Raw genomic sequence first — 23,161 nt, 5'->3', positions numbered from 1 at the left:
TCAAATCTCAACATAAAAATGACTTAGAGTTGGCTACTTAGCCCAGTTGCTAAGATGCCCTCATCTCATAGAAGAGTTTGGTTTTGAGTCCTAACTCATGCTCCCAACTCCAGCTCCCTGCTAATGAAGACCCTGGGTGGCAGCAATGACAACTCAAATAATTGGATTCTTGTCACCCATCTGGAAGATCTTAACTAAGTCATCAGTGCCCAGCTTCAACCTGACCCAATCCAACCAGGTGTGGGCATTTAGGGAGTTAGGTTCTTTTTCTCTGTCACCCCTTTTGTGTTTTTATCTCTCTCTTAGACACACAGAGAGATAAAGACACAGAAAAAGAGAGAACAAAGGAAAAAGAGAAGGAGGAAAGGAGAGAGGGAGGAAGCAAAAAGGTAGGAAGGAACAAAGAAAAGGAAGGAGGGAGGGACCAATGTTCGGTTAACATGGTATGGCGTGGGAACTAAAATGCAAATTTTCTCTGTACACTTTGACTCATCACCCTGCACCTATCCTTAGAGTCATGACTATTGAGAAGCAAAGTTTCAGATGGTTATGCATTTCCTCCCAACTCTATAGTCTCTGGATTTTTCAGGTCATTTGGCAACAATGACACAAGTTCTCTAGAGACAATGAAGGAGAGAAATAACCCTGCCACTGTGAGTATCCCTTTCCCACACAAAGGTCTCCTTGGGTTCCAGGGCTAGAGGTCAAGGGTGGGTGCTCCATTTGGAGCAGTACATGTTTATGGAACTATAGTAGCACCATTGTTCTAACTGCCAAGAGAGGAGACTGAAGGCTACAGAGGGCAAAGGATTAATTCTGAGTGCAGAGCTAAGATTTCAGGCCAGAAAACTAAAGGCAGTATGAATAAACTTCTGGAGGCAAGAAAATAGCACATCATTTAAATATTATTAATGGTATTTAGTAATGAATGTTATTTAAAGTATGCAGCTTCTTGAATCAATACCAATGCACAGCTTACTTCTGCAAGTCAGCTCAAGTATGCAGAGTGGGTTAAGTCTGTTTGGTTGCAAGCATAGGAAACTAGGAACAGTAATCACTGTTCTTCACCCAGCTTTCCATCCTGACATCTGGATGGACTCTCCTGAGGCCAGCTGTCTAGTGTAGGCATCCTAACTAACCTCTTCATGCTGACAAAGCTTACAGCACCCTCAGTAGAGTTTATATCAATGTGCCAGGAAAGATAAGAAAAGAAAAGAAGACCAACTTCTTGAACTGAGACCCAGGGGCAAGGAAGACAAAGCCTAGCTCCAATATTAAAAAGCAGATTCATGCGAATTCTGCATTGTGACACATTAAGCCAGGGCCTGAGATGCTGGCTTCCCATAGAGTCACAAGTCCAAGTTTCAGCTGTTCCACTTGCACATATATGTGAGTTCCAGGTTTCTGAAGGTGGGCTGACCCATCACCAGCCACTGCAGCCATTTAGGGAGTGAACCAATGGATAGGAGATCTCTCACTCTCTCTTTCTCTCTCTTTCTCTGTATCATTCTACCTTTTAAATAAATAAATATGTATTTCTTTTTTAAAAAAATTGTTTTTTTATTATTGGAAAGTCAGATGTACAGAGAGAGGAGAGACAGAGAAGAAAATCTTCTGTTCATTGATTCGCTCCTCAAGTGGCCACAATTGCCAGAACTGAGCCGATCCGAAGCCAGGAGCCAGGATCCTCTTCTGGGTCTCCCAGGTGGGTGCAGGGTCCCAAAGCTCTGGGCCACCCTCAACTGCTTTCCCAGACCACAAGCAGGAAGCTGGATGGGAAGTGGAGCCGCAAGGATTAGAACTGGTACCCATATGGGATCCCGGTGCATACAAGGCAAGGACTTTAGCCACTAGGATACCTTTCTGGGCCCATTAAATAAATATGTATATTTCAACAAGAGAAGAAAAAACATATGCATGTGATTTTTGATGGAGATTATTAGCAAGTGGAGTCAACAGAAATAACAAAGAAAGATTTGCTTTTCCTGCAGTGCAAAGTAAATCCAGCTTCTAAAATACTCCTAACATCTAATTATTTGTACCAATAGAAAGTGGACTGAATTATCTATATAGACCCACACATCATCTAAAACGCCACTCTCAAATATCCCTGAAAGGCACTGGGTGAGAGCAATCTAGCAGTTAGATCTGACACAGCAAGGTCAGCCAACCTGGGAACTCTCTCCTGCCAGCAACAGGATGAGACGCCCTTGAGATTGTGGGATTCTGTAATTTATGAACAATAGAAAGCATACCCTCTGTACCTTTTATCACAACGACTCTTTCCTGTGGGAGGTCTCCATTGAAGCTATTCAAATTTTTCCTCCACCATTTTCTATCAGGTGTGTTAAAAAGCGTTTCTCCTTGAATAGTCAATAGATTACAAGATAGAGGGAAATCACGTGTAGAAAAAAACTTAGACTGAACTAGAAGAGCAATGGAAATACCCCCAAAATGCTGAACCCTAATGCTAGCTCCATAAAAGAGTAAAATCTTCTGGATTCCACAGCAGATATGAATTTGGGGCATACTGTATAAGGGGTGAATGTATGCCATATATGTAATTGGTATTTATATGATACAATTAGATTATCTGAAGTGGGGGATCTTTGCAAGCTTATATATGAAAGGGAGGAAGAATCTTGAAGTTAATACAGTTCAGACCAGCTCTGGGAATACCATATCTATTCCCTCAATGCCTTGGCATTCAGATGGCCAGAGCAGGATTTCTGCCAGCCGTACGTGTACAATATGATCCCTCCCCAATCATAGTCGATTGGACCAATAATGTTAACCTCTCTCAAGCTGAGCTGACAATCAAAATGCATAGGGGGTTAGTTCCAGAATCCCCCCTGTACATACCAAACTCCACAGAAGCTCCAATTATCTATGTGACATAGCATAAAATTTGCATATAGCCTATGCATATCCTCTTTATCTTAAGCATCCCAAGACTGCTTACAATTCATGTACAAATGCCATGTAAATCGATGCTATGATTTATTATTTAGGGACTAATGACAAGAAAAGTGAATTCCGTGTACGTTCAGTGAAGATGTAAATTTTTCCTGAATGTTTTCCAACTGTGGATGGTTGAATCACAAATTATGGAAAGTCACATTTTTCCTCAAAGGAAACAAGAAATAGAATCGAGATTCTCACTTCTGCCCAAATCAGGATCTGTTATTTGCAGCTAGGAGACTCCCGCATAATAAAGAGATCCATCCCAACATTTGAGATGTCCCTTTTCCCTTACTCTTTTCTGAGACCGTTCTCTCTGCAGGAGTGATTACAAACATAGACTCACTAATGAGACAGAATGAGCGCATGGGTCATTAACTCGGTCACTACCTCTTTTTGACCAGTTTATATCAGCCTCTTCCTAGCACTGAATTATCATGTCCTCATATGGTCAGTCACTGTAAAAATGAATCTCACTTTTTTCCTCCAGAAAAGTTTTTTCTGAGTGCTGCCCTGAGAAAGGGGTGGGAATTTGGTGGGCAAGATTAAGCAGTTTTCATCCCGCCGCCCCCCCAGTTCTGTGCTTAGTGCAGCTCTCCAGCAAGGACCCCCGGCAAACGCGGTAGCTTCAGCAGCTTTGCAGTTAAGACAGGAACTAGAGAAAACAGTTCAGGAAGCTGAGTCTAGCAAGGCTGGAGATGTGGTTTACGAAACGGCAAGACAATCATTCCAAGGCTAAGAGCGGAGAAGGAGCAGTCAGCTGTTTCTGAAAACAGGCAGACCAAGAGATGCTCTTGCTTCCTGTCTGGAAAGATGCTGCATTTACAATCCCTAGGTGCAAAATAAGATGTTTGGAGGGGAAGTCACAGGGGCCTGGGAGAGGGAACAGACTGTTGCTGGGCTTCTGTCCGGCAGCACAAGCTAAGCAGAAGACTCAGTCCTCGTGAAAGACTCAGCCTCCAGGAGTATTCTGCGGGGATCTATTCACAGGTGTAGGGTGTCTCTCCCTCCTTGCCCCTCTGCCTGCTCCTAATCTCCCTTTCTTCTTTTCTTCCTTCCTTCTCCCTTTCATGCTCAGAAATCAGTCTAAAGAACAATAAGAAGAATTCCCTATTTAACTGCTCAACCTGGTAACAACCGTGATCATTATCAGAGGATGGGATAAACATCCTAAGAGTCCACATGGTTCCTTTTTAAATCATTTCAATTTAATAATTATGTATTTAAGAAATTAATGAAGCTTGCTTGTCAATGAACAGAGATTCTATTTTCAGTCATTTTGATTCATTTATCACAAAGTTGAGGAACTAGCAAAGGGTCAAATGACAACTTCTGCTTGACTCAAAGCAAACAGGAACTATAGAAACATGACTCAAAATGTAGCAAATTCAAATTTCTTTGTTTTGAAACATCACCTATAAATTATACTAAAATGTAATTTCAAATATTCATGGACTTCCAAAATTATTTTCATCTGCTTATCTGATAAATATCAATTCAAGAAATCACTATGCTAAATTCATTCAGCTTAGCTTTTGGTCCTATAGGGACAGTTTATTTGTCTTTGCTGGGCTTTGGCCTTTTAAGTGTAAATACCATAGTTGTTTTCCTACACATCGTATACTACAACCATATGGTACCGAATGTGATTTATTACAGAGCTGCTGCAAACGAGGTCTGTGGAGGGGAGATTCCTCAGACGTCGGTGAGCATTCTATTGCTTCCGCTGTTGAAGCATAATTTGTAGTGTTAGAATACAATCATGGAAGCAGTTTTCTGAGTTTTCAGCTTCTAGAATTAGGTTTCTTAGTGTGCCAAGTAATTTTTTTAAATATTGCTCATTTCAGGAAACCTTTCTGTGTCCCCCAAGCTCTCAATGGAATGGCATGCTGCCCCTTCGTTCTTCTATCTCATTCCTCTGTAAATCCGCGGATAGGTTACTAAGGCTACCCTACCTGCTGGAGCATCCCATCGAGTGACTATCCTTTCTCTATGCCTAATAGCATAGAGAAATGCAGTACTGAAACTGGCTTTCAGATTCATAACTTTTTATTTTCAGGCTTAAGGTGTATTCTTTAAGAGATCTCTGCCCTGTGAAGTAGAAAGCGTCTTCAAGAATTATCCTGTTTCTCTGGGCTAAGCCAGAGCTTCCTCCCACACTCAAGAAGCCCAGAACTCTGAGCCACCAACCAGAAGAGTCTTTCATCCGAGCAGACTCAGCCTCTCATACAAGCACCTAGAAGTGCTGGGGAATAGGCAACCAGTAGTAAGAAGAATAGGGTTTTCAAGACATAGTAAACAGTTTCATTGGGAGTCTATCTTTGTATGGAAGTAGAGATGCATAGTGCAAAGTATCCTCACATCTTGATAGGATAGTTTCCATTGCACAGTTACTATGCATCCCTTTTAATGAAAAGCAATTAAACAAAATCAACATCAGGAAGACTGTTTATCATATCTTAACAATAGGATGCTGGACTCTGTCATTGTCCATGCCTGCATGATGGACATATGACTGTGTATGGAGACATGGTAAATTTTTCCATCTTTTAATGTCTTCTGTTTCTTTTTTGAATGTTTTGTAATTATCATCAGAAAGGCCTTCTTCATCTTTGGTTAGGTTTATTCCAAGGTAATTTATGATTCTTCTCTACTATTTTAAAGAGGACTGTACTTGTAAACTTTTTATCAACCATGGAGTTATTTGTGCATTCTAGAGCCAATGATTTGTGTTAATTTTGCATCCTGCTGCCCTGTCAAACTTTTTTATGAGTTCCAATAGTCTCTTTATTGAGTCTTTTGATTCTCCTATGTAGAGAATCATGTCATCTGCAAACAGGGATAATTTTAATTCCTCCTATTCAATTTGAATTTCTTTAATTTCTTTTTCTTCTTTGCCTAATAGCTCTAGTGAGAACTTCTAATAAAATGTTGAATAGCATTGGTGAAAGTGAACATCCTTGTCTAGTTCCAGATATTAAAGGAAAAGCTTCCAGTCTTTCTCCATTTAGCATGATGCTGACATTGTGGTTTTTTGTAAATTGCTTTGACTGTGTTGTAGAACATTTCTTCTATGCATATCTTGCTTAGGATTTTTAGCATAAAGTGATGTTGAGTTTAACAAATGCTATCTCTGCATCCATTGAAATGTTCAAAGAGTTTCTATTCTTTAATTTGTTTATGTGATATATAACATTTATTGATTTGTGTATGAATCCCATTTCTAGGTCTATCTGATGTACTGTTGGATACTGTTGGTTAGTATTTTGTTGAGAATTTTTGCTTCTATGTTCATCAGGGATATCAGTCTATAGTTTTCGCTCTCTCTCTCTGTTGTGTCTTTATCTGGCTCTGGTATTAAGGTGATATTGGCTTCATGGAAAATTTTTGAAACAACTGCCTCTCTACCATTTTGAATATCTTGCGGAGGATCGGGGTAAGTTATTCTTAAAATCTTTGGTAGAATTCAAGAATGGAACCATCCAGTCCAGGGCTTTTTTTATTGGGATGGATTGAATCACTGATTCAACCTCTGTCCTAGTCGTAGGGATATTTACACTTTTTAATTGCTTCATGATTCAGTTTTAGTAGATTGTGTGTGTCCAAAATCAGTCCATTTCTTCTAGGTCTTCTGATTTCTTGTCGAAGAGTTGCTTGTAATAGTTCCCAATTATTCCAAGTATGTCTAAAGCAGCCATTGCTGTATTTCCCTTTTGTCTCTTTGTCTCTGATTCTGTTGATTTGTATCTTCTGTCTCCTTTTTTTTTTTTTAATTAGTCGGGCTAGTAAGGAATTTATTTTGTTGATTGTCTCAAGGAACTAGCTCTTTGACTCATGGATCTTATGTATTGCTCTCTTAGTCTCTATTTTGATTATACTGATCCCTTATTTTGATTATTACTGTCTTCCTACTAATCTTGATATTGTTTTGCTGTTGTTTTTCTAGCACTTCAGATGTGTGGTTAACTTGTTTACTTGGCACCTTTTACATTGCTTGACATATGCATTAATTGGAATGAGCTTTCTCTTAACACTGACTTGACTGTGTCCCACAGTTTTTGATATGTTGTATTGATGCCTTCATTTATTTAGAGCATTTTTATTTCCTCTTTCGTTTCTTCTATAATCCATTGTCCATTTAGCATCATATTGTTCAGTCTCCAAGTATTTGCATATCTTCTGGGGTATTTGGACTTGTGGGTCTCTGGTTTCACTCCATAATGGTCTGAGAGGATGCATGGTATCTTTTGGATTTTTTTTTTTATTAATTTGCTGAGGCTTGTTTTGTGTTCTATAATGTGATCAACCCTGGAGAAAGTTCCATGTATTAATGTGGTGGGGGGGGTGTATTTTGCATCTGTCAGGTGAAAGGTTCTGGAACCAGTGCAATGCCTTAAGCCAGAATTAAATTCTTGCCTAACTCAATACAAGCTCAGTTCACTGCTGTCCTCCCGAGAGCCTTTGCCACGGACAGTCAAAATGGCACCCAATGTGGCTCTGCTGGGATTCTATGCTGTGAAATCCACCCTGTTCCCACACTGAAACACTAGGGTTCTGCCATACTGCTTCTGCTCATGATCAGGATTTTTTTTCTTTTTTTTTTTCTTTTTTGTTTTATATATTTTTTATCCTTTATAATGATTACATGGTGGATGAGGGTGGAAAGGATTGAGCTTTAGGGAAAATTGGGTGTACTCCTTGCTTCCAAATTTGCTGTTTCTTATTGTTGTTTCAAGGGGGAGGGGGAAAGACAAAGGGAGAAACCACTTATGACTTTGCACAGGTCCCAGTACACAGGGACGAGGAACCACCACCTCATATCAACCCATAGTCTCAGTGTGTACATATTCCAAGGGTTCTGTCCAAGTCGTTTGGATAGTTCTGGAATGCTGCCAATTTCATCCCTCCCCGCAGTGTCCATTGCCTCCATTCACTAATAGTTTTTGCTGTCATCATTTATTTGGGGTGGTTGTCCAATTAGTTCTGTTCTGCTAGAGCACCAAATGTGCTGCCATATTCCCCTTTTACAACAGGGCCTGTGTCCACTGTTCCACCTTTTTCATTAAGTAGGACATATTTTTTGGAGATTTAAAAAAAAATCACCCCAGCCATGTGTTGGCAGTGAAAAACTGGGCAAATGGAGACTCTAAGGTGGACTATGTCAATCAGTGGATTCTGCAGCAACTTCATTGTGCTTGGAGTGATGAGATTGGCAACAATTCAGAACTGTTGAATTATCAAAACCACCTGAGCAAGACCCTCGGAGCATGCCCCACATCAAGGACCTGGGATGGGTGGGAGGCCCGGTGGGGCTTCTCCCTTTATCTCCCCTTTTACCTCAGATACAGAAAAAAAAAAAAAAACAACAACCAATGTGGAAAATAATAGTCTTACCCACTTTCCTGTAGCCCTTGAACCTTTGTGCCTTAATTAACTATGTAAAGATTGTCAAAAATAAAAAAAGAAATGAAAAAAGAAAAAAAAATCAGCAGCATCCACAGTTCTATGGCTAGGTTCACCTCCTGAAATCCTGGTGATCTCCCCTTCCACCAGCTGCTGGTGGAGCTCCAATCACCACTGGGGAATCTATTCACTGCAGCGCCACTCTGCTTTCTCTGTTGCTTCCTGGGGTTCATGGGTCTCCAGACATCCCTCTGCTGTCATTTTGTCCTCACCTATTTCCCGGGATCACACTCTCTCTGCTTCTCCTTGGCTAATATTTGTCCATTCATTTTGACATGTCCTCACCCAATTCTGCCATCTTGCATTCTTCCAAAATGCTGTTTTCCAGTGCAGAGAACTTAGGTTGCCTGTGTTGGTATTGCTGAGAAATTTGACTGAATGTGCAGTTCCTGAGCCCTGCCTCCTAAATCAGGTTCTGGAATGGGGTGTAGGGATGTGTGTGTGCGTGTGCGTGTGTGTGTGTGTGTGTGTGTGTGTGTGTGTGTAAGAAGCATGTGCAAGTACTTTCACTGACAGTAGGGAAACCAACCAGCTCTACATCCAAATCCCAGGTCTACCATGCAAATAACTTGAGCACATTTTCATTTTTTTAAACTTCTCTGCATCTGCATCATCTGTAAAAAGGAAGGTGATATATGCACCTCTAGAAGAGATTGTGCACATTAAGTTAAAGCAAAGGAGACATGGAATAGGATAAGGCAAAAAATATCATATAGTTTGGTCATCATTTCTGAATAAGGTTGAAGACGTTTTTTTAAAAAAAAATTATTGATTGTTTTTGAAAGAGATGTTCCATCCACTGGTTCACTCCCCACATAGCCAAAATGGCTAACCCTCGGCCAGGCTGAAACTAGGAGATAGAAGCTTTCTCTGGACAGCAGAGGACCAAGCACTCAGGCAATCTTCTGCTGCTTTATCCCAGGTTTTTAACAGCGAGCTGGAGTGGAAGTGAAGCAACTAAGACACAAACCAACCCCTACGTTGGATGCCAGGCTGCCAGCAGCTTTACCTTCTATGCCACAAGATTGGCCCCATGAGGATCATTTTAAAAAAAAATAACCAAAGTAATTTTTTCTAAGAAACCAAAAGGTCATGCTCTAAAATTCCAGCACAGGGGCCTGGCATGAAGATTCAACTGGCTAATCTTCTCCCTTCAAGTGCTAGAATCCTACCTATATGGACACTGGTTGTGTCCCGGCTGCTCCACTTCCCATCTAACTCCTTGCTTATGGTCTGGGAATGCAGCAGAGAATGGCCCAAAGCCTTGGGGCCCTGCACACATGTGGGAGATTTGGATCAAGCTCCTAGCTTCTGGCTTCCAGTCAGCTCAGCTCCAGCCATTGAAACCATTTGGAAAGTGAACCAGTGGATGGAAAAATCTTTCTCTCCTTCTCTCCATTAATCTGATCTGCTTTCAAATAAAAATGAATAAATCTTGTTTTGTTTTTTATTTATTATTTTATGATACAGTTTAATAGTGGCACTAGGTCTCCCTTCCTCTTCCCCAAGCTCCCCCGTCCCTTCAGTTCTCCCCTCCGGTCTTTTTTTTTTTTTTTTAAGATTTATGTATTTTTACTGGAAAGGAAGATATACAGAGAGGAGTGACAGAGAGGAAGATCCTCTGTCTGATGATTCACTCCACAAGTGACCGCAACAGACAGTGCTGCACCTCTTCCAGATTTCCCACGCTGGTGCAGGGTCCCAAAGCTTTGGGCTGTCCTTGACTGCCTTCCGAGGCCACAAGCAGGGAGCTGGATGGGAAGCAGGGCCACCGGGATTAGAACCAGTGACCATATGGGATCCTGGTGCGTGCAAGGTGAGGACTTTAACCACTACGCCAACATGCCGGGCCCTCCCCTCCAGTCTTACCATGGGTGTCTTTTGAGAATTTTCACAAGTGCATCATGCTGCCACTGAGGTGTCTCCCAACAATGTAGGAGATTATCAGTCATTTCGTTCTGAGTTCATCCTTGTAGTGCATACATGGGGACTTATTTCTCTGTTTCTACCTATGAACATATTAATTTCCACTAAATTTTCATTATGCATCTGCTTGAGTACAGTCCATCATGGGGGGGGGGCGGTGGAAGATAGCAAACCTTCCTCCATATGAAGTTAACGAACATATAGCAAAGGTATCAATGTGATGCTAGGGTGGTGAAAAACAGTGCCCAGCATCTTCATGTAGGAATAACTGCCAGCATGTGTCCCAAGGCACTAATGAAAGCACAATAAGGACTAGATCCTCGTTATTAGTGGGCAGTAGCAATAACAGTGATAAAAGGGACATTAACAAAAAATGAGGGCCTGGCGGCGTGGCCTAGTGGCTAAAGTCCTCGCCTTGAACGCGCCGGGATCCCATATGGGCACCGGTTCTAATCCCGGCAGCTCCACTTCCCATCCAGCTCCCTGCTTGTGGCCTGGGAAGGCAGTCGAGGACAGCCCAAATCCTTGGGACCCTGCACCCACGTGGGATACCCAGAAGAAGTTCCTGGATCCTGGCTTTGGATCAGCATAGCATCGGCCGTTGAGTCACTTGGGGAGTGAATCATCGGATGGAAGATCTTCCTCTCTGTCTCTCCTCCTCTCTGTATATCTGACTTTCCAATAAATAAATAAATCTTTTTTAAAAAAATGAATAAGTCTTACCAAAAACTCCGGCACAGGAGTGGCTGTTTAGCTGCTGTTAAGTTACTATTTAAGTTGCTAGCGCCCCACAGTCTGAATGCCTGACTTTGCTACCCAACTCCAACTCCTAACCCCAGCATCTTGCTAATACAGACTTGGGAGGTGGCAGTGATGGCTCAAGTTGGTAAATCCCTGCCAGCCACATGGATAACCCACAGTGACTTCCTGGCTCCTTGCTTCAGCTTGGCCCAGCCCAAGTTATCGCAGGCATTCGGGGAGTGAACCAGTGATGAACCAGATCTCTCTCATTTGTCTCTCTGTCTCTGTGAGCCAAATATACAAAGTAAATAAATAAGCATTTAAAAGGAGAAAGAAACCTCCAGTAGCTTCAAACCACAGAGCAGAGGTTAAAATATATAATTTTAGGGGTTCTTCTTCTCTTCCTGCCACTATGGCAGAGGGTTCAACTTCTTGTCCTCCTGCCACTATGGCAGAGCACTGGGGTTCTTTTCCTCCTGCCACTATGGCAGGGGGTAGGGCTCCTTTCTATCTCAAAACCCCCTCCCGTCGCTAGGACGGGAGTCTTCTCTTCTCAGCTTTTCTAATAAATCTTGCATTAAAATTAAACTGTGTCCGCACGAAAATTCTTCTTTCTTGCGAGACAAGAATTTGAGGTTGCTGCCATACTCGGAGTCAAAAATCCTGTAACAATATTGTTCCAGAAAATGACGTAAGAGACAACATGTTGAAACATCCAAGATCTTCCCGTCAGGAAAAACACGAGGAAGAGGAGGAAGAGGAGGAGGATCGGGCAGTGCCCACGGAGCCCCGGGCTGCGACAGAGCAAGACGTCAGCTCTGCGGGGGCACTGCACGCTTGCCGCGTCACTTCCGGCGCGACTTCCCGCGGAGGACATGGTGGCGCTGAGCGGTGTCCGCTGGCTGACCCGAGTGCTGGTCGCCGCCCGCAGCCCTGGCGCATGGAGAAGCTTGAGTACCTCGGCGGCGGCGCGCTGCCTCGGCGAGCCAGGCCAACGATGTGAGGGTGGAGGGGGCGTTTCCGGTGACCATGCTGCCGGGCGATGGCGTGGGGCCTGAGCTGATGCACGCCGTCAAGGAGGTGTTCAAGGCTGCGGCTGTCCCAGTGGAATTCCAGGAGCATCACCTGAGCGAGGTGCAGAATATGGCCTCGGAGGAGAAGCTGGAGCAGGTGCTGAGCTCCATGAAGGAGAACAAGGTGGCCATTATCGGAAAGATCCATAGTCCGATGGAGTATAAAGGAGAACTAGCCTCCTATGAAATGCGGCTGAGGCGGAAGTTGGACTTGTTTGCCAATGTGGTCCACGTGAAGTCGCTTCCTGGCTACAAGACTCGGCACAACAACCTAGACCTGGTGATCATTTGAGAACAGACAGAAGGGGAGTATAGCTCCCTGGAACATGAGAGTGCCAGGGGCGTGATTGAGTGCCTGAAGATTGTCGCTCGAACCAAGTCTCAGCGCATTGCGAAGTTTGCCTTTGACTATGCCACCAAGAAGGGGCGGAACAAGGTCACAGCTGTCCATAAGGCCAACATCATGAAGCTTGGGGATGGGCTGTTCCTGCAGTGCTGTGAGGAAGTTGCCGAACTGTACCCCAAAATCAAGTTTGAGACAATGATCATAGACAACTGCTGCATGCAGCTGGTGCAGAACCCTTACCAGTTTGATGTCCTTGTGATGCCCAATCTCTATGGGAACATTATCGATAACCTGGCTGCTGGCCTGGTCGGGGGAGCTGGTGTGGTCCCTGGAGAGAGCTACAGTGCTGAGTATGCTGTGTTTGAGACGGGAGTCCGGCACCGGTTTGCCCAGGCAGTGGGCAGGAATATCGCCCACCCCACAGCCATGCTGCTGTCAGCTTCCAACATGCTGCGGCATCTCAATCTCGAACATCACTCCAGCATGATTGCAGAAGCCATGAAGAAGGTGATCAAAGCTGGCAAGGTGCGGACTCGAGACATGGGCGGCTACAGCACCACAACCGACTTCATCAAGTCTGTCATCGGCCATCTGCACCCCCATGGTGGCTAGAGCCCCTTAGTCCTCCCAACCTCACCGGGACCATACACCCCTTGTGTGCAGTGGACCATACTCGCCTCTGGGCAGAGCCCAGGTCGTCCTGGGGCTGGCTCCTTAGGGAACAGTGTTGCTCGTGGAGGGCTGTTAGGGACAGGGCCCAGTCTACAGGATGATGGTAATTCTCACCCACAGGTTCGCACCTCTGACATGGGTGGCTATGCCACCTGCCACGACTTCACTGAGGCTGTCATTGCTGCCCTGCCCCACCCATAGGCCCTGCCCCTGGTCATGTATGGCACTCAATAAAAACAATATACTGAGAAAAAAAATATATATATATATATAATTTTAATCACCTTAAAAATATATTTATCTATGGGACCTGACACAGTAGCCTAGCAGCTGAAGTCCTCACTTTGTACGTGCCAGGATCCCATAAGGGTACCGGTTCTAATCCCGGAAGCCCCGCCTCCCATCCAGCTCCCTGCTTGTGGCCTGGGAAAGCAGTCGAGGATGGCCCAAAGCTTTGAGACCCTAACCCCGTGTGTGAGACCTGGAAGAGGTTCCTGGCTCCTGGCTTCGGATTGGCACAGTTCCAGCTGTTGTGGCCCTTTGTGGAATGAATCAACAAATGGAAGATATTCCCCTCTGCCTTTCCTCCTCTATATATCTGACTGTCCAATAAAAATAAATCATGTATATATACATATATACCTATGAAAGATTTTTTTATTAAAATCTGGATACTAAAAACAAAACAAAAAACAAACAAAAAAATGGATACTACAGAGTCTGTTGTGCTTATATGGGCATTTTTAAATGCAGAAAATATCATTTAGGGCTAGCATAGTGGCATGGTACACTAATCCCACATGCATTTTTATCCCACATGGATAAAGATTTGTGTCCTGGCTGCTTCACTTCTGATTCAGCCCCCCTGCTAATGACCTGGGAAAGCAGAGAGGAGGCCTCCAGTACCTGAGCCCTGCACGCATGTGGGAGACCCAGAGGAAACCCCAATTTACCAGATTGTTATTGGCTCAGCTTCACCCATTGTGTCCATTTGGGTAGTGAACCAGCAGATGGAAGGCCCCTGTCTCACCTCTCTGTAAATCCGCCAAATAAATCGTTTTTTAAAAAGACAATGCAATTTTAAAATGACTTCTGGTGCAAAATGTGAAATCTCTGCAGAATTTTTCATAATGTGTACTTTTCAATATCTGTTTTATGAAGTCCCTTGTGTATGCATGGATTCGGCTATTTTTTCACCTGATTAACTTACATCTTCAGCTTCATTCTTTGGTGGCCCTGTTGGCGCTGTGGTTGGGGCCACGTCATCGAAGCTGCCTTAGCGAATGCGTCTTGGGCTTGCTTCCTCCCCGAGTGCATTGCTCCAACAGGGACGCCCCAGGACTTGGAAAAATGCTTCTACCGAGCACATGCTTGTTTCCTGAGCTTGACCAAGTTTTAAAAATCCATCTATTTTCAAAATGCTGCTCTCACTATTCATCTATAATTGGGAGGAAAAATTACTCCCTGTCGATTTACAATGCCCAACTCATGAGCGTGGGGGTCCAAAGTCAAGGCTATTACCCAGCCTATCCCCAATCAGAGCAGAAGCAAAGTATACAATCTGCTCTTCTGTTTCCCGTTTCGGGTTGAGGGAGACTTGCTCATTTGAAGGCTGCTGTTCATTTCTTAATGACCCTCTGGAAATGAACAATTCACAGAGAAAGGATGCCCTAAAAGCAGCAGTGATGACCTGGAGTAACTCTCTCCTGCCCCCACCCCCGCCCCTGGTACTGATCAGCCTCCCCAACTTGAGGTGTGTGAAGAGCAGAGGGCTTGGTGTTGAGGGTAAGATCATGAAGACAATTAAATAATTGGAAAATAAAACCTTCTGGGAAGGGCTAAAGGAAATAAGATATTTCGCCTGGAGAAGAAAAGGCTGGGGAATGACCTAATTATAGGCTTCAAGTACATGAAGAATTAATCTACAGCAGATGGTGGCCAGCTGTTTCCAATTCCCACTGAAGACAGTACAACAGAAAATTGGCTTACAGGGTAATAGAAAGGATTTAGGATAGATAAAAGAAGGAATTTTCTGGGTTTTGAGGGTCACGAAGGTTAAGAGGAGATAGGCTCTGTTACTTAGGGAGGTGACAGCCACTCCTTCTCTGAGGTCTCCCAGCTTGGATTGGTTTGTTCAAGTGCACTCAGGGGGAAAGAGAGCTTTATTCTGTTGTGGGGAAGCCCGGCCCAATTTTCTATTTATGACACCTGTGTATTTTACTCATTCAGCTACTTAGGATGGTATTTTTTGGTTTGTTTCCATAAGGCATTACAACCACATCAAGTGGCACTTATCAATGCCAAATGTATCCCATGTATAGTGAAGCAAAACTACTTGGATCCTACTTTTGACTTTCAAAACTTTGCTCTGTTTTGCAATTACATGCACTGGGTACCCACCCTCTGAGGACAAGAGAGTGTCATGCAGATGAGTAGAATATGATTTTTCATATAAATAATATGTGTGTGCTTGTGTGTTTCTACTGGGAAGAAAAAAAGATATGTTAGAATTCACTGAATTTAAAACACACACACCGGCCTCTCCTTCCAGAGATTCATATACAACTTTGGTGTATTTTGCTTGATGGATTTTGCCAAACTGCAACCATTACCTGCAAGTTGAGAACCCCGTCTATTCACCCTCTAGTAAGATACACATTTTACGTTGTGATCCAGTACAAACTTGTAACAAACTCATGCATGCATGTACAACACACAACTGAGAAAATATTTTACAGAACAGCACTCTGCTACTATAATTATGCTTTGTAGCCTATTTTATTTAACCTTTTTTTTTTACACAAGTCAGCTCCTCTAAATTGATTTTACAATTCTCTAGTTGGGCATGACCCAGAGTTTGAAAGAAAAAGAGAAAAGAAGAAGAAGAAGAACTACTGCTATGGGGAAAGGTGTCAGCTTGCTTCAGGTCTAAACGAAATAATTCCCATTTTCACACACTAGAGGGCAAACTGTAGGGTGGAGGGGTCATTCAGCCTCTCTAGACTTAAAATTAAAAGGCTGGAAAGAATTCTATAGGTCGGTGTGTGTTCCAGCCCCAGGTCTCCAGGCAGAAGGAGCAGAGACACAAGAAACCACTGGTAATAAAGCTTACAGCTGCGTGGATTGCACCCCAATGCTCCATGAATCCATCCTGGCATCTGGGGTAAGGGGAGTTGCATGATGAAGACCATGAAGGCCCGGGACACAACAACAAGACACAATGCAAATCAAGAAGACACCTAGGACAGAAGCAGCCTAGTGACATGGAAATGGGGACTCGGAGCTCCAACCCTTGCCCTGCCACTGGTAGGACAGAGAGACAGGTCATTTGCACTCTCAAGAGACAAAACAGAATCAGCTGCAAACAGAAACCACTGCCAGCCCAGGCCGCTCTCCCGCTGCCCAGCACCAGGGACGACTGTATGTCTGTTCTCGCACTTGGCCTGCAGCAAAGACACTGCTATCCACATTTGATCTCGCTACCTGGGGAGTCTTGTTACAGTCACACTTAGGGCTGAACACAGAACCTTTTGTTCTGAAGGCAACACCAAAGGTCAGGTGAGAAGGGCTAACTGGTTCTCAGTCAATGAACTGCACATGACAAATGTAATCCTCAGTCTTCTCATCCGTAAAATGAGGCAACCATACCATGCCCCCCTTATATTTATATATTGTGTGTTCCTATTTAAATTCTATTATCTCACCGTTTCTTTAAAAAATAATACAAAGAATTTTAAAAAACTTAACAACAAAAAAAACAAACCCCTCAACATAAAAAATTTACACCTCATAATAAGACAAACCCAAATAAAAACAAAACAAACACTAATTACCCCAATACAAAAAAAACAAAACCAAATACCACTCATATAACACAACATCTAAATCATTATCCCAAAATCATCAAATCCATCACCCACATTACCAACTCCACCAAACAACAACACAACCCTAACACAACTCCCCAACCACCACACAACTCACAAAATTCACTTCCCCCCTTAACAATAACCACACTATAAATCATATATATCAATCCCCCCCCATCCACCACAACACCACACAAAAATAAACCCATATACCCAACAACCTCAACCATTCTCTCTTTTCTCCCTTATCCCCCATTCACAATCTAATATCCAACCAAAAACCAACTATATACCCATACCCCTTAACATTTAACATCAAACTCAATTCTTTTAGAAATTACCTTTCATCTTACATTCTTATTATGATGCCAGTTGACCCTCTTTTACCTTACTTTTATCACCACCATCATACTACTTCACATAAACCCATCCAATTATTTCCAGTCCCATTACATGCACTCCAAGGTCAGATTGTACATCCTGTGATTTTCTGGGGTGGCTGGGGTCTGAATCCAGCAGTCTAGTTGGGCAGTCCCCTACAAAACTTTACCTGGGGCAACCCCAGACTCAACTCTCATGTGCACCAGCCAGTGCAAAGCCAGGTGTGGTCTGTCACCTGCACTAGACAATGCACATACCAGGAGATGCACCACAGACCCAGTTCTCACACATACCAGCAGATCCCATGGCCTAGTCAGGGTGACTTGCAATAGCCCCTGCCAGGCCCACTCCCAGCCCCATTTTTGTGCATGCCAGCCTCTGCTGCAGCTTAGTCTGACCCAGCCCACAATCATCCACACCCATGAGTGCTATAACTTAGCAGAGTCTGTCTCACTCCCAGACTCAACCATCATATATGCTTGACCTGTTGCTCTCAGCTTGGTTCTTGTGCTCACCAGCAGGAGATACAGCCTAGCAAGAGAGTGCCCACAGTTTTTCTACCAGGAATGTTCCCAGCCCCAGTGCCTGCACATGCCAGGACTAACATACCATCCTGGCACTTGCCAGATTTTGCTATGACTTAGCCTGGTTGGCCCACAGCCATTCTAACTGTAGGTCAGTTGGTGCAATAGGCTAGCCCAGTCTGGCTCAACCCCAGTGTTAGCTCTCACACTCACCAGCAGAAGCAACAGCCCAGCAAGGGAATCCCAAAGTTCCCCTACTAGGCACACTCGCAGTCCTGAGTATTGCATGTACCAGTGGTTGCTGCAGTCCAGTCTAAGATGTTCCATCCCAATCCTATCATTTGCCAACTGGTGCTAAACCTGGCTCAGCCCAGCCTGCTCCCAGTCCCAGTCTCACCAGCAGATCCAGCAGCTTAACCCAGCCTTGCCCAATCCCAGCCTTCATGTAAACAAGTGGTTGTTTCAGTACAACCTGGCCCAGCCTGCACCACATCTTGATTCTGTCATGCCAGTGTGTGCTATGGACTGGTCCAGCCTGGCCAGCCCCCAGACCTGGCTCACATATGTCCCAATGGGTACTGTATCCAAGCCCCAACTTTCACATTTGCCAGCAGGAGTTACAACCTAGCAGGAGAGTTCACAAATTTCTCCTACCAAGCCTGTTCTCAGTCCTAGATCTTGCATGTGCTGGCAGGTGCTATAGCCCAGACCAACATGATCAGCCTCCAGTCCTAGTACTAACCAGTGAGTACAGTGACCTAGCCCTACTGGCCCACACCTATTCCAGCTGTCACCAGTGGGCGCTACAGCCTAGCCCAGCCTGGTCCATCCCCAGTACCAGCTTTCAAGTGAATCAGCTCTCAGGTAGGACCTCTACAGCGACTTCCCTCCAGAGGGCATTAGAAACATGTTGCATATTTCTGGTTATCAGATGACAAAGGGTTACTGTTAGCATACCCTCTAGACATCAGGAAGTGTACCTGCTGGTAACTGGCAGGGTAGATGGCCCAGGAGCTTGGGTCCCTGCCATGCATGTGGGAGACCCAAATGGTGTTCCAGGTTCCAGCATTCTGGCTTCAACCTGGCCCAGTCCTCACCAGCTGTTGTAGCTATTTGGGAAGTGAGTAAGTGTGTAGAAGATCTCTTTCTTTCTTTCTTTCTCTCTCTCTCTCTCTCTCTTTCTCTCTCTCTCTAATTAATTCCTGTCAACTAAATCTTTAAAAGAGTGAGAGACATATAGACTGAGACCAGTTCTCTGGTATCTGTACTCAGGTAGATCATGATATCATTTATTCATCAAAATAATAGACACAAAAGGCAGAGCTTTTCTAGGGGAAAAGATACAAAGTTTCTTTTGAATCACATTAAAGAATTTGAGAAGTTCAAAGGTTTATAGAAAATAAAATTAAAGATAAATTGGGTAGGAAAATTTGAAATCCATGCACAATTTTAGATCAATTTCCATGAACATTTTTATGTTTTCTATTTTGCCCTTAAATTTTGCTTATTTGAGCAGAAAAGAGTATGAGAGAGCACTCATCCAGTGGTCCATGCCCTGAATGCTTGAAATAGCTGACTAGGCCAGGGCTGGGCAAAGGCCAAAGCTGAGAGCAAAGGGCTCAGTCCAAGCCTACTGCATGGTAGTGGGTCATCATTGCTGCCTGCCAGGGCATGCATTAGCAGGAAGCTAAAGTCAGGAGGAGCTGGAGCTGGAATTTAGGTATTCCAATATGGAACACAGGTATGTTAACAGGAGTCTTAAGCAACAGGTCAAACATCATTCCCCTCTTGAAAATTTTATGTCTTTCAAATTCTTTTCTGCACCAACATAAATGATTGTATTTGCATTTCCCACAAACTCTGAAGCTCTCTCATACGTCTTTAAGGGTACTAAGGACATATGTTTGAAGTATAGCCAAAGTAAGAGAAAAAGATGTGGAACTAATGACACTTGAGTGGGAATGACAGCTGTGGGAGTGAAAGAGCTCTAATGGGATAAGTGGTGAGAAAAGGAAGGGAATTCTGAGCTCAGATGCTGGAAAAGGCCATTTAAGGGTTTAGTTCTACAAAGAAAAGGAGAAATAAGAAAAATAGAAAACTCAGGAGAAAGAATCAGGGACTGACCAATGCTGTCAAATGGAGTGAGTATTTGGACTAACAGTTAAACCACCGCCCTGGATACCACAAACCATAGCTGGTTGTCTGGACTTGAGTTTCCCCTTTCCTTTCAATTGCAGTTCCTGTGAGGTTGAATCCTCCTCTAAACTCCCTAGTGGATTGCGTCTCTTTGGGTCATCAATAGAGACTCCCCTACAATGCCCAACATTACATCTGACTTACGATGGAACTAAATAAATACTTGTTCAATTACCATCTGACCACTGAACTGCAAATGTAGAATTATTCCTTGTCTATTCCAAGTACAGTACAACAGTCATGGTTTAATTATAGTTAGGTAAAATGTGGCAGAGAAATGAGAAATAAAGCATATAACTGTCTTAAAAGGTGATTACAATGCACTGATTGGGGTATTTTTTTGTTTGAGAGGTCCAATTTTTGCTAGAATGTTTAACTGGAGCATGTTGCTTCACTGGCTAAGTAACGAAACTGTAGAAAGGGAGGGGTGTGGCATGATCAAAACTCAGAGAGATTAACTGTGAACTAAAGAAAAGGTAACTTGGGTGTGAGGGAGAGAGTGCTAGGTGAGAAAGGACAAAGGAAAACTTATAGGGAAGGCAGAAATAGAATTCATTTTTTGGATTTTATATTAATTTTTCAGAGCAAGTATGAGAATAGAGACCAACTGTGTAGTCACCTAACATAGCCCCTTCACTTTTTCTAAGATTTGTTTATTTATTTTAAAGTCAGGATGACACAGAGAGAAGGGGGAGGCAGAGGAAAAAGAAGAGGAAGAATAAAGAGGGAGAGAGAGAGAGTCCATCTGCTGGTTCACTCCCCAAATTGCCACATTGACCAAAGCTGGGCCAGGCTGAAGCCACGAGCCTGGGGTCTCCTCAGAATCCACATGGACCCAAGCACTTGGATCATTTTCTGCTGCTTTACCAGGCACGTTAACATGGAGCTGGATCAGAAATGGAGCAGCCCAGACCCAAACCAGCACCCGTATGAAGTGCCCACGCTGCAGGGGCAGCTTCACCTTCTATGCTACAATGTCATCCACGTTCACCTTTAATACTGATTCTAAGTAAGGAGGGGTTACCTCAAACCACTCTCGGCTTTGAAGAATCACTAAATGGACTTACTGAACCCATTCAAAGCTGTTGTCCCTGTAATTACAATGTATTGCAATGAAAGGATGCAGAGCAGAGTCACTCAAGGAAAGAAGTATGTGGGGCAGAGTCCCTAGATGGTCTAAAACACTGGACTTACGGTTGCTTTCTTTTTGAGGAGGCATAGACCAGATAATCCCCAAGCATGAATGTGTGACAGTTCACACATAGCACTGCCAGCCAGTGATGCTCCCCAGCCATTAATGTCAGAGTTTTATTTGTTTCTTTCACATCCTGTCCCTGGGGACCATCTCAGTCCAGTGCTTCCCAGGTCAGGCTTTGGCTTAGTCCTCCAGACCCTGCAGGAACCATAATGGATACATGATCCTCTAAAACTCCCATCTCAATCACCTTATTTGACTGTCAGTAGCCCAAGCTTCCACACAGGCACAGACACTCCAAGAATGCAGGATTTCCCCTTGAAGGTCTAGATATTTCAAGTAGCAGAGGGCCAAAGCAAGGCTACTCTTTGGATGAAGTTAATCACTCCCTACACCTGAAGAACAATGTTATTAAGTGTATGATAAGAATGGGAAGCTTAAAAAGAGTGAAATGTGGAATAGTTCAGATGAGAAACAAAAAGAAAGTTTATGACAGCAGCACATACTGGGTGAGGATTTAGGCAATGAGCCATTGCACCAGGCCAAGACAGCTCAAAGTTTTACTGGAGTTCTTCAATAAGAGATCTTTTGTAGAAGATTCCCCAGAGGTGTGGAAGTTTGTTACTTTGGGTGAGCCGTCTAAATTTCTCTCGAGACCGAAAGGCGAAAACTGTCATTAGTGGCAAAAGATGAAATCATTAGGTTCCTCCAGGAAGAATAACAGAGACAACCTCAGTCCATAACTGAGACTTCAAAACTTGAGACAGAATACCATCAAATGTCTTCAGAAATCAAGAAACTCAAGAAGAAATGGAATATTTTGCAGAAGTTAGCGAAAAGCCAAAAATGATCAATTATGGTCTCTGGAAGGCGATCTTAAAGAGAATGAAAACAAGACTTTGAAGAAATCTGTGAGAAAACTGGATGAGAGAATGTCAACACTAAAAATGAATATATATAAATTGAAACAGGAACAGGAGAAAATAGCAGACACAGCTAAGGAAAATATCATGGCATTAGAAGACTCCAGTCTGAAGCTTCTGGTGTCCTTCCAAGAGGAGCTTAAATGCTTTGCAGCGAAGGAGGAGGTCCACATTTATGAACAACTGTTGAAACAAAAACTGCAAAATTCACAACAGCTTTTCAACGCCATAAAATCCATCCAGAAGAAAATTCTGGTGTTTTGAAAAAAAAAAAAAAAGATGAAGAGCAAGCACCACAGAGCAAGGTTAAGGCATTTACAAGACAGGTTAAGCCAAGAGCTAGAGCGGTGTCACCGCTGTTGTCTACAGTCACAAGATTGCTGCATAGCTGAAGGCTTGCCCAAAAGATAAGAACTGGCTGGAGTTCCATCAGAGCCGACAGCAGAGAACAGATCATTAAGAGCTTTGAACAGTGCAACCAATAACCACCGTCACTAGCCTGGTTACCATAACACTGCAGCGGGAGCCGAAGATGCCACAGCCAGCATTGATCACCATCACCATGAGCAGCGAGGTCAAGAGCCAGCAGCTTTCTGCCAATCCCTAGCCCTCCACCCTAACCCCAACCCAAATTAGGAGCTCTGGACCTCACAGTGCTAGCACATGCCCGCAGGTACAAAAAAGTCATTGTCACCAAGGTTCTGGGAACTGTGAAATGATTTGACGTGAAAACCCCAGAGGCTTCATCAACTAAAATGACAGCAAGGAAGACAGCTTTGTCCATCAGATCACGCCAGGATGTCCCTTCACATCATAGGAGACTGCGAGACCATGAGGTTTGTCGTGGTAGAGGGGAGAAGGGCTTGGAAGCTGGAAATGTCACAGGCCCAC

At 43.7% G+C, this 23,161-nt stretch overlaps 1 protein-coding gene across 1 annotated transcript; it reads left to right on the top strand.

The window, feature by feature from the left end:
* Positions 1 to 11,966: 11,966 nt before the first annotated feature.
* LOC121166713 (isocitrate dehydrogenase [NAD] subunit beta, mitochondrial-like) lies at positions 11,967 to 13,430 on the top strand. The gene is given in 3 exon segments (XM_040995969.1): positions 11,967 to 12,061; positions 12,063 to 13,035; positions 13,303 to 13,430. Coding segments are annotated over 3 exon segments (1,149 nt in total). The 3' UTR covers positions 13,384 to 13,430.
* The last annotated feature ends 9,731 nt before the right edge of the window (positions 13,431 to 23,161 follow it).

This window comes from Ochotona curzoniae, unplaced genomic scaffold, assembly GCF_017591425.1.
Source record: "Ochotona curzoniae isolate NIBS_2020 unplaced genomic scaffold, NIBS_Ocur_1.0 contig_1071, whole genome shotgun sequence".
Classification (NCBI taxonomy): Eukaryota; Metazoa; Chordata; class Mammalia; order Lagomorpha; family Ochotonidae; genus Ochotona; species Ochotona curzoniae.
This window is presented reverse-complemented; position numbering and strand designations above follow the sequence as displayed.